Raw genomic sequence first — 11,673 nt, forward strand, 5'->3', positions numbered from 1 at the left:
CAAAAAAACTTACACTGCTCAAACATTTTCTAAAAATCTGACACAGCCTCTCGGGAAATGGGGTCTCATAAAGTAAATATTTTCTGGGCTTGTCAATACAAAGGGAAATATGTGACTCAACCCAATACTGATAAAATTTAAACTGCTGTCTGACTAACTAGCAGTCACTTACAAGACTAGAATTGCTACACATTCCCTACTTGAGAATATGTTATTAACTGCATTAAATGAATGAGATAGCCTCTGTGCACTCAGTTTTGCTGACTTTTATATGTTTAATTACAGTTAACTCTTTTCAAGAAGGTTCTTTCCCTGTGACTAAATCTGGAGGATAAAACTAAACATCAGCACCCTCAGTGACAGAACTCCCCCCCAACTTAATTTGAGTCAGGATTCTTTGCATGTTTGACATACTGCCAGCTTTTAAAAATCTTTCCTAACAGTGTGTTACTTGGCAAACATTTCAAGAGGAATGTGGATTTTGGTAAAGTGTGATGAGTATTTTAGTTACAGTGAAAAAAATGCTGAAAACTCTGAAATCAGTGCAGAAATCCAGTTTTATTTCAGTTTTCTTCTTCATTAGCTACACAGAATACTTTGGAAACTGGACATTAGCTGAATTAAGTATGATTAGTCTTCTTAGAAGTCAAATCTCTGTGCAATCAGTTTTGAAAATCATCATGCATGAAGCATTTCTCTGTTCCTATTTAAAACAGTATCTGACAAATTAAATTGTAAAAAAAAAAAAGGTAAAAAATGCACAAAACTATGAAGATGGCCTAAAGCATTAAAACCTAAAAGACTAAATTAAAAAAAAGGCACTGCTGTTAGTTGTATCTACTGTACTACCCATAGGTACAAGTGACTGGAAGCTTAGAAGTTTACATAGTTACTAACTACATTGAGAGCATACATCCCCATAGGTCTATTGAGAAGAATCAGATGATGTTTAAAAATCCTATTTCTGATATTCTCAGTGTGATATCCAAGGTGGAGTTTAAAAGGCACTATAATTAGACAACCCACTACTTAATTCTAACAGGAGCCTAAGAAAAGGCATCTAACCTCTGAAGCAGGTTATGGCACTAGTTAGCTTAGTGTCCCATAATTGGCATTTGCTCGAGGAAACTGTGTGCGGTCTGCAGGCTGCCCTAGTGTACTCCGATGTACAAGTAATGAAATGGATTTGGCTGTCAGCCTTAGCCATGCAAGTCTTCTGTCCCTGGTTAAACATTCAGCAGGTCTTACGCAAATGCGTGCTGATGCTTCTCAGTTGTTCTCCTGCGGCACTCCTGCAGCCTAAAAGGAAAGAAAAGAGGTTGCTTTAAGGAAAGAAACTGTCACTGCTTATTTCGTGGTCTTGTTGTGGACCTTTGTTCTCAGAGTAGGTCCTAAAAATACTTGGAGTGTATGTTTTCAGTGCTCCTTGCCAGAGTTTTGAACAAGGCACTATGTGCCCGACAAAGTCACCCTGTCTATCAGCTCTGGGTGACCATGAGTAAGCTCATAGCAAAAGGGACTGCTGAGGACTGCTTCCTCCTTCAGGCTATCTTGTCTCCCCAATAGTCTGCTCTACTTCATTTTGACGGAAACTGCTGGAATGTCCAGCTTGGAAGACAGGCTGTAAACAGATACTGCCTCCCCCTGGAAATTCCTGGCAGAAGAAACTGGTGTGCTGTGACACCCAAGACAAAATCAGTTTTCTGTCAGTGAACTTTCTTATCAGTATTCTCACGGTTTGTACTTGAACTATGCAGTTACTCCCATGGGCAAGTCCTTTGACACACACACACTATTTTATTTATTAAACCTATAATATTGTGTATTTCCCAAAGAGTTAGTTAATCAAGACTTCGTCATGGCCAGAGGCCAGAAATCACAAGGGATTTACATGTGTCTTTTACCTATAAAATAATTAAGACAAAGAGGAAGAACAGAATGCACTTTTGTTTGGCTGATCTTCTCACTCAAAAAAGACACACAAATATACTTTACATTACTCTCTTGGTACTTAAAATTTATATATCTCTGCTTCCCTGGGTTCTTCTGTGATCTGGTAAGCAGAAGAAAGTTTGCTTTTCCAGTCTGTTCTCCAGAAACCAAGTCACTGAGATCAGAAGGTTTTTGTAGCATGAAATCATTTTATGCAGCTGAATGGTCCAACTTACTACCACCTTCTTCTTTAATGGAATGACATTTAGAAGAATTCATTAAAGAAATCCAATTATTAAGATTTAGGTCTTTCCTGTAAGCCAGATCCACTCCCCATAAATGGTGAAAACACTGCCAGATGGTTACAGATCAGAGTACGGAAACACTCCAAGCCAAAATGCCTAGTCTCACTTACTATCTTATGTACTAAATATTCAATAAAAACTTAAAACAAAAAGAAAGAAAACAAACACTGAATCCTTGCTTTAATTTTGTTCCAAATTCTCCCATGTTAATTACCCTTTAAAATCTGAACGATAAATTCAAATTTATTTCTCAGGGACTTTTCAAACTTGGGAAGGCCAAAATTTGTGTTTCAGCTGTTTGGTAATGTGGCAGGCTTCAGAGAAATAATTTACATGGTACTTGACAACTATATAAAACTTTAAATTGATCTGACTAAGGACTCACTCTAGGCAACTCCTGAGCACTGAATTTCTGGCTTCAAGGAAAACGAAAGTGTTCAGTATCAAACAAAACTAAACAGTGTTTGAAAATCTGTGGCTGAGCATCCAGAATCAGTCTTTTCTCCACAGGTAAGCAGTTATTTTTCCCAATGAATGGAACAGTGCTGAAACCCTGTTAACCTCTTCCACATGTTCCAGCTTGGTTGCTCCAAAAATGGTCTTAAGATTTCTTTCCTATCCAAATAAAATCTCATGCCATTGCCCACGAATGCAGACAACAGACAATTGGCCTACTCTTACTCTCAGAGCAAGTCTTACTCTGTGAATATTGTGATTCTGAAGAATTGAATTGATTAAAGAAGTATTTACAGTAAGCTACATGGTTTAAAACCTCTTGAAATGTGATCCTTTTTGGCAGGACAGTTTAGGCAGGAAACATCACACCTGACTAATGCTGGCCAAAACAATGTAGCTACTTCACACTTTCCATGGGCTAGGTTGTATTTACCATCACTTGCTGCCTGAATGTGCTTAACAACTAGCAGATGTCTCATGAATCCTCTCTGCTCAGGAGGAAGGCTACAAAACAGGGAACCCCACATAAGGGAAGTGCAACTCGACCAAACAAACAGTACTTGGAAACAGGTTTTATCGATCCTAGAGGGGATGGCCCAGGAAGGGCAGAGGTGCTGACCCTTCTGCCTGTCCCAGGGCAGAGTCACTGCAGCCTGTGCAGCAGCAGGGCAGCCCCTTATGCCTGTCCCCACAGGGCTCAGAGCCCGGGCCGAGTGAGGAGAGCCTCATCTTGTACTTACGCAGACAGTCCTTTCTCCAAACTGGCTGTAGAAGGTCATCGTGACTTTGTGCTTGTGCCCAGTCCTCTGATCAAAGGTGTTACAGGTGTTGAAGGGTGGGCTGTACAAATGCAGGCTAACAGCAGGCTCTGTGTGGCTTATGTTCTCCACACGGTGCAGGCCAATGGAGTCTACACCACCAAAGGCAAAAAATGGCAGAAAGAGGGTGTGTTAGCAGGAAGATTCAATGAGATCTCAGTTGCCTGGAAAAAATACTTTTTAAACAGTAACTTGTGAGCAAATAGGCATGGCCACACTTCTATGGACAACAAGTAACTCAGTACAAGGAATTTTACTGCTGTTCTCTAGCTCAGATTCCTAAATACACTGGTAATTCAAAACATGTTATTGCCTTCCACAGTTCATGTAATTTCTAGATTATCTGCCACAGGATAAAGGTCAACAGAAATCCCAAGAAAATTAAGGAAGACCATACCGTAAGTATTTTTCTAGCTCTCATTCCCAAAGGACTTCAAGCTCATTTACTTTTCTAGGAAATCTGTTGCTATACATGCTTCAGAAGCAGGAAGGGGGCAAACACTTTTGTGCTGCTAATTCTTTACAAGTAATAGGATATCAATCCTATTAAAGGATATCAGTCATATTAAAAGTCAGCTACATGCATTTGGGGCGTGGACTTACAGGCAGACATATGGTGTCTTTTACTGCAGGCATCTGTTTCCTCATTAATCCTTCCAATATATCTCCATGGGTTTGGAGAACACATTTTTCATTTGTTTTCTCTTTCCTATAAAGTGACTAACCAATAGTGACCAGCACACTTCCAATAATGACTGAATAGTAAGCATAATCAAGGCATTACAGAAAAATGTAAGGTATGAAGAATCACATCCGTGAAACAAACCATGTCCATTCTACACTAAAATGGAGGTTTTGAATAATTTAAGAGAGACCTTGAATTTAATTTATGACCCTGGTGTAAAAACAGCTCAGGCCTTTGTACTTGAATTTGTTATATAATAGATGAACATGTATTGTGCAACATAGCCATGGTACCTGAGAGTCATGAGTACATTCCTAACTCTGATTGGATGCACCAAGTGTTGTTAATGTACTTTATCTAAATAGAGGACGTAGCAGCTGGGGGGAAAGTCCTAAATCTTTGCTCATCAAATGGGGAACTCAAATAAACACAGTTTAGTGGGTTCCAACCCTCACGTACAAGAGCAATCAAGAAGCACACAGTAGAATCATGAAGGCACTTGCTATCAATGTAGTTATGGCAATCAACACACTGTCAGTGTTTTCCTTCTGCTTGTTTAACGTGTTCATTTTAAACCAAAACATCTGTTATGAAACGTGGCAGAGCTCCAAACAGCCTCAGAGAACTGGATACCAAATTTGTTTTAAAGAACTGAGGCAGGTTTGGGTAAGATGCACACGGTCTGCAGTTGTTGCATTGGAAAGGACTGCATATGTAGGGAAACCTGACTGAGATGGAGAACCCATGTCCATGGCAAAGGAGCATCAGCAGATGTGTCAAGCCACTTCTTTCATTTCCTGCCCTATCAATTCAGTGTTTTCATTTAGCATGGCAAAGGTTCAACAGAGGCGTGCAGAACACCAGTCTTTCTTCCCAGTGCCCTCACCCAGGCTAAGTTCCTAACCCAACACGAGTCTCCCTCTAGCAGGGAAGTTCCCAAGGTCAGCCCCTCTAGGTGTGCTCTCCAGTGTTTAACGCATGACATATAAAGAAGATGACCTGCTTGTATGCTGCTTCACCTTTGTTCTGTTGAACTTAAAGTTGTCCAGCATGATGTGCAGGATCTTTCATAGCACCAGCACACATTACACCCACATGGCAACTCCAGGATGGTCTCCAGCAAAGCATGAGGTGGTAATAGTTACAGATACATGTCATGATGGCATGGATTTAGGTACTTAAAGAGCCTTACTGATAGAATCTTAGTCATTCTCAACATTGTGTATTTCTTTTTGTAGATTGGGAATTTCAGTTTTGCTCACACTGCACTTCAGCACTACAGCCTTTTGTTGATTTGGACAAGAAGAAGCACTGTCACAGGTTTCTATTTCTAGCTTGTCAATTTATTTCATAGGCAGCTTTTACATTTTCAACATAAATTTTCCATCACTGAGAAAAAGGATTACTTCTTTGGGAACCAAAAAAAAAAAAAAAGGTGATCAAGCTATCTAAACTTTGCTTCTCTTATTTCTTAAAAAATGCTATACAAGGTTATGTTTACAAGCAATTTCAGATAATCATTGGGGGCACAATACTAAAGGCTGCTTGGATTAGAGCAGATATCCAGTATATTATTATTATTGTTACAAACAATTGCTACAATATTTTAAGAGTGAGTGAAAGGCACATTTTTGTTGTGGTTGTTTATTTTACTCAATCTAGATACAGGCTTCTGCAGTGTATAAAGAGTCACATTCTTAAACTGTGCATAAAGCCACAGGTATCATACTGTTAAATATAGGAGACTAAAAAGCAGATGAACTCTTCTGTTAGGAATAAGACTCACAAACAGTTGTCAAAACAAGCTTAATATCTTACCGTTAATGTAGGCACATTGATTTTCCCTCAAAACTCGTTCTGATTTCTTCGTCATTTCACCATTTCCTTTTTTCTCAGGCCATTCAAACAGAGTCTCCTTTAGGTTTCCTTGGAGAATCTTCATAAAGCAGTGTGAGTCAGTGTGATCATGGATACTGCTATATATGCAAAAAGAATAACCAAACTCAGTGTGATATGCATATTTAATTTCAGTGCAAGACAGACAACCTAGCATATTGTATGGGGACAAAACCATAGAATGAAATTCCATTCCACAAGGGACTTGCTTTAAGGGATGTCTACTTAAACAGCTACTATGGAAATATATTGAGCTAAGTTCACATACAGCAGGATTTGGAGAAGAGTCAGATATTGGTCAGCCAATGACTTTGATATGGAGAAACTCAAAGACAGTTTGGAGAATGGAGTAGGGCTGAAAATTTCTCCAGAAAGCAAAAACTCTTCTCCAAGAAATAAAACAATGCTTCTACCTTGATCCCAGGAAGAGGCTGGTATAAACTTGCAAGTATACCTGATCTCTGCAAATCCACCATGCTCACTCCCAAAACTTGAAGAAATGAGCTAATGCTTCTTAATTTCTATAGTCCCTTTACTGCTGGGATTCACATGCATTGTTGGAAAAAAATGGTATACTTCTCACTTTGATAGTACTAAATACAGCCAGCTATACTACGCTGTAATTTCACTGGTATTTTCACATTAAAACCCAAGAGAATCTGGTAGGATGTGTTTGCTTTCTTGATCTGTCTTCTTGCTCTGAAGCATATTTGATTTGCCATATTTAGAGATTACATAAGGGCTAGATATTTAGTTTAGTATTGGTTTATTTTTCTTTAAGTACAGGGCTAACTGTTATAGAAGTAAATGGGATTAGGACAAAGGGAGGGCTTTTCACTGATGGGGGCAAAGGACAAGAGGGAATTTGACCCTCTGAAGTACAGAGCTAATGAGTTTCAATCAAAAACTTGGTACTTGTACATTAATGTTTTTATTCAACAAAAATTAGGATTTCTTGCAAACTGAGATGCTGAGAGAGCAGAGCTTGCTTCAGGCACAGAACACTTTGCAAATGCCATATTGTCACGGTCCTTCCAAATAACATGAGAAAATCTGACCTTCTTCTTGCAGAAAGCAAAAACATCTTGTCTCAGTCTAGCTGTAACAAATGCCCATCCAACTTGAACACAGTTTAACATAAATTACAGGCTGTGTGAGAATAGCCTAGAAGGAGCAGAGGTGGTGAGCCCAGTTCCTGTATTGCTCTGAGTATCATGTTATGGCATCCCCTAAAGAATACTGTATATGATCAATTGCAACAAACAAACAAAAATGTTCCAACATCTCCTTTGGTTTTCTGTTTAGATGTGAGAATATTCGGTCCAAAACCTGCATATTTGCTATTGCATTTTTTGCTTTAGCCCACACTTTGTGAAAGACCCTCCAAGAGACAGATGCTGCCCTGACATTGTGTAGGACAACACAACCAAGTGTGCAGTCTATGCATACGACTCAAGAGGCCACATCAGCATTATGATCCATTTTGAGGGAAGAGATGGGATGCATGAACCTAGAGAAAGCCAAACAGTTCTGGAAAGGGGCTCCCTCCTCATTATCTGCAGTCCTAATCCAAGTCTACTTTTCTCATCTTGCCACAAAGACAGATTTAAACACCCTGAGAGAATGAAGACTATTTAAACTGCACCTAGTCCTGCTTCTGAGGTCAGGTGTTATATGGGAATGGTTTAACAGGGTCGTATCTTTATCACTGTATCTCTGGAACTAAAAACTTTCTCTGACAGTAGAGAAGCTTAGCTTTTGTAGAAGAACAAAGCATTTTTGAAAGAGTGCTTTACAAATGGCTACGGAGTACAAACTTGCAAAAGTTACAGCAGATACTCAGGACTGCTATACTAATAGGAGCTCTGCACTGCTTACTTTCCAGACACCTTCTGATAGCTCCCATAGGACTGATTTATTTTTCCTCTATTTTGTACGACAGTGAAAGATATGGGGAATTTATATGTTTGCTAAAATCATAGCTTTTAAATACAAACCTGCCATGACCTTCACCCCAGCACAAGATCATCAAGTTGAACTTTCCATTTCCATTGTCCACAAGATTTCTTGTATACCTGAAATACAAAGTGTTTGCTCTTTACTGTACTAATATGCCTATAAAAGAGAAAATTATACAAACATGTTTATGAAAGAAGGTTGTGACATACAAAAACTCTTTTTCTTCTGTTTTCTTGAACTGCAAGTTTTACTTAGAAAAAATGAAATTGCATTTATAAGTTTGGCTTTTTTGGTAAGAGTTATTTTTCTGGGAAGGAAAAGGAATATCTAATATTTTGGAATACTGTTTCTCTTGAATTACATAGATGATTGGAGTTTGGGAGCTGTGAGTCAGACTAGAGTGGTAGACAGGATCAAATCAAAATGGTTATTGAATGAAGTCACTTCAGCAGCTGGCTTATAATTAGAAACAGAGGACTGCAATGAAACAAGAAAAATACATAGTTACATTCTTCTGCAGTTCCTTTTCTGATATTCTTGGCTTTCCTTCCCCTACACAGAACTCATTTGTACAAAGCCAAAATAACAAAGAATGAAGATGCCAGACTTCCTGCACATGGTCCTCCCACTCTGTTCGTGAAAGTTCCATGTCTTGTATTGTAGAATTTTGTGTGGATAAAGCACCTGTGAGGGGCATTTTGCCAGCATCTACTTCTAAAAAAAGTTTATTAGAGCAAAATTTATTTTCAAATAACATCTTATGTTTGTTTCCTTTTGCTTACTTCCTTTTACTTTACTTATAGGAAACCCTATAAGATTCCTCTGAACTGCTGATCATCTTGTTCTATTAAAAAGTTCACTAGAGATGGGATTTGGATTTTGCTCTATTGCTTCCCATAGTGTGACCCTTCTGATCTGGGTCTGATGCTATGGTACAAGTAGCTCAGTGTGAGACCTTCAGATTTAATTTCAGCAGTAGGGATGCGTATTTGCACTTCACCATGTAAAGAAAATATTTACGCCTATTATGGTGCACCTCAGTCTCACCTGAAAAATGCAAGCAAAGGCACAAACAAAGTGCACTGATGTCAACTGAATGCTTTCAAATTAGTATCTCCATAAGTCCACTCTATTTTACTCAAGAAAGGATGCTCACAAAGAACTACTTTCAAAGGAAACATGTTTATCTCTACACTACCTCTCACTGCATCCACAACCTGTGCATATATTACGTAGTCATATTTTTCCTATGCTGTTAGAAAACAATTAATCGATGCTGGCATTTAACAAAACTTCTCAAGTGCTGTTATTTCTGTACAGGTCTGGCTGGACAAAAATAAATTTATAAATAACAAATAATAAATAAATATATAAAGAAATGGTTGTCATGCATTCTTCCAATGTTAACACTGTTTTCCTGATTCTTAGTTTCCTACGATCTGTTGCAAATGTAATGATTTGTTCCAAATGGAAGATAGTCACAGAAAGGTGAAAGTGGTTTAAAAAAGTCAAGCTAGAATGATGCTTTCACAATGCCACTGTTAAAAGGAAGTTTTGGAGTTTGGAGTGTTTGAGTGGGGTTTTGTTTGTATGTTTGTCTGTTTTTTTAAAGAAAACACTCGAATAAAATGTATTTATCTTGAAATTCAAGACAGCGAAGCCAACAGAGACAGAGATAAATGAGTTGCTGGCAGAGCAAGAGCGAGTTAGCACCCCAACAGGTATGTTCCTTCCAGCCGACGAGCAGCCGAAAGCCTGGATCGGCACGACACCGGAGCACGGGGCAGCAGCGCCGGCGCGGCAGGGCACGCAGGCAGGGCTCCGCCGCGGACAGCGAGCGCCGTGCCCCGCGCCCTTCTCCGGGCTCCTTCTCCCAACTTTGTTTACGTGGTTTTTCGCTTATTTCGGTGCTGCGGCACGCCGCGGTGCCTCCCCGGGCCGGAGCGGGAGCGGGGCCGCCATTGGCCGCGGCGCCCCTGGCGCCGCCGGAGGGGCTGGCGGCCGGCTCGGGGCGGGGGCGGGAGGGGCTCGCCCGGCGTCCCTGCTGAGTCCCAGTCCCCGTCCGCGGCTCTGCCTCGCCGCCGCTTGCGCGGCCGGGGGCTCCGTGCCCCGGGGTGCTCTCTACCTGTACTGGTCGAACTTGGCGTACTGCAGCCACTCCTCGGGGTTGCTCTCGTACGACTCCATCAGCGCCTGGACCTCGTCCACGCTGACTTTGTCTTCGGCGAATATCTGATGGAGGATACGGACCAGCTCTTCCAGGCTCCGCGCCTTCCAGGTCTCCGTCTGCACCGGGTGCTCCATCACCGCCGGTCGCTCCCGTGCCGCCGCCAGCCGCTGCCCCGGGCCGGCCCCCGCCGCCTGCCTTTATGCGCCGGGAGGCACGGCGGGAGCCTACCACCGCCCCGGCGGGCGGGCCCGCCGGCTGCTGCCCGTCCCCGTCCCCGTGAGCGCGGCCACCGACCCCGGCGGGCGGGGGCAGCCGCAGGCGGTGGCAGAGGCTCCTCGCACCGCTCGCTGCTGCTGCCCCGATGGAGCCCGGGCGAAGCGGGGGAGGTCGGGCCGCCGGCGTCTGGCGCTCCGGTATCCCGGGCGAGGGAAATAGAAGGCGAAGTGGTTGTTGCTGCCGGGCGGAAAGCATCTCTCCCTCTGCCGGGGAGCGCGGCCTGCCGCTGCCTCCGTTACTTACACATTGGTTTGGAAAAAAATACATCTAAAAGCGCTACTGAAAAGCAAAACAAGACACAGCTATTTCAAGCATACAGAAGATTGCTGCTGGAGATTGCTTACAGACAGCTTGCCCCTTGATAGTGCTATTTCTTGAGAGCCAGTGCACTCTGCAGGAACATTTAGGGCTGCCGTAACCATTAGCACTCAGAATGACAGCCAGAAACAGTGATTGGGACAAAAGAGACCGTGCTAACACAAGAGCCCGTCCTCATGCTCCTCAGGCTATCCAATCTATATAGTGGCAGCAGAGCAAGCAGATGCCACACCAGCCATCTTCCTTCCACTTCAGCTGTTAATAAAATGCTTATTAGTGATGAATTCTGGCAACAGAATTCACTATACACAATAGAACAATGTTTTAAGAAAATCCATCTATTCTTTCTTAAAAAGAAAAAAGGTTCAGCTCTTCAGGTCTGCCTTATGATTATGAAGCTGGAAGTAAGCAGACTGGTGGTGTGGGCTGCTGTACCTCTGAGGCTCAAAGGTGCTCACAACACTGGCAGCTTGCAGTTTCCCTTACAGATTATACATTGAGGGATTTTTAGCACACCTGCTTTCACTTCCCTCTCCCTGACCTGTACATGAAAGTACAGGCATGACAAAAAGAAGTGCCATTAATAAAGTAAATATAGCTTGAGAGGCTGAACGAATTTTTGGCTTCACTGCAGTAGGGAATACTTAACCGTTGGAATCTAGCACACTGGAGTGAAGCGCAAATCAATGTACTGAATAGGTACATTTTCAGCCATCACTCTAGAACCTCTCCTGCATGCAGAAAGCAGACCCTGCCTTATCAGTATTTTGTAAAGTATTGTTGGTATGTGTGTGTGAGAAAGAAAAAGAAAACTGCAATGATTTCAAGATATTTTTTTAAGGTCTGAGAGAACCTCAG

The 11,673-nt window shown here is 41.7% G+C and overlaps 1 protein-coding gene across 1 annotated transcript; it reads right to left on the minus strand.

Moving 5' to 3' along the window:
• Positions 1 to 539: 539 nt before the first annotated feature.
• On the minus strand, positions 540 to 10,408 carry CDO1 (cysteine dioxygenase type 1). The gene is made up of 5 exons (XM_039731129.1): positions 10,177 to 10,408; positions 8,090 to 8,167; positions 6,015 to 6,172; positions 3,434 to 3,603; positions 540 to 1,299 (listed from the first exon to the last, which is right to left on the minus strand). Exons 1-5 carry the CDS (start codon positions 10,353 to 10,355, stop codon positions 1,270 to 1,272), a joined length of 615 nt encoding a protein of 204 aa, XP_039587063.1. The 5' UTR covers positions 10,356 to 10,408; the 3' UTR covers positions 540 to 1,269.
• Between the last annotated feature and the right edge of the window lie 1,265 nt (positions 10,409 to 11,673).

The sequence above is a fragment of the Passer montanus genome, unplaced genomic scaffold, assembly GCF_014805655.1.
Source record: "Passer montanus isolate IOZ18808 unplaced genomic scaffold, ASM1480565v1 scaffold110, whole genome shotgun sequence".
In the NCBI taxonomy this organism is placed as follows: domain Eukaryota; kingdom Metazoa; phylum Chordata; class Aves; order Passeriformes; family Passeridae; genus Passer; species Passer montanus.

Coding starts and splice junctions, on each gene's coding strand:
- CDO1 (XM_039731129.1), bottom strand. CDS start 10,355: ATGGAGCACCCGGTGCAGACGGAGACCTGGAAGGCGCGGAGCCTGGAA. Junction 3,604..6,014: donor TCAATGTGCCTACATTAACG/GTAAGATATTAA, acceptor TTGGTGGTGTAG/ACTCCATTGGCCTGCACCGT. Junction 1,300..3,433: donor TTGGAGAAAGGACTGTCTGC/GTAAGTACAAGA, acceptor CTTTCCTTTTAG/GCTGCAGGAGTGCCGCAGGA.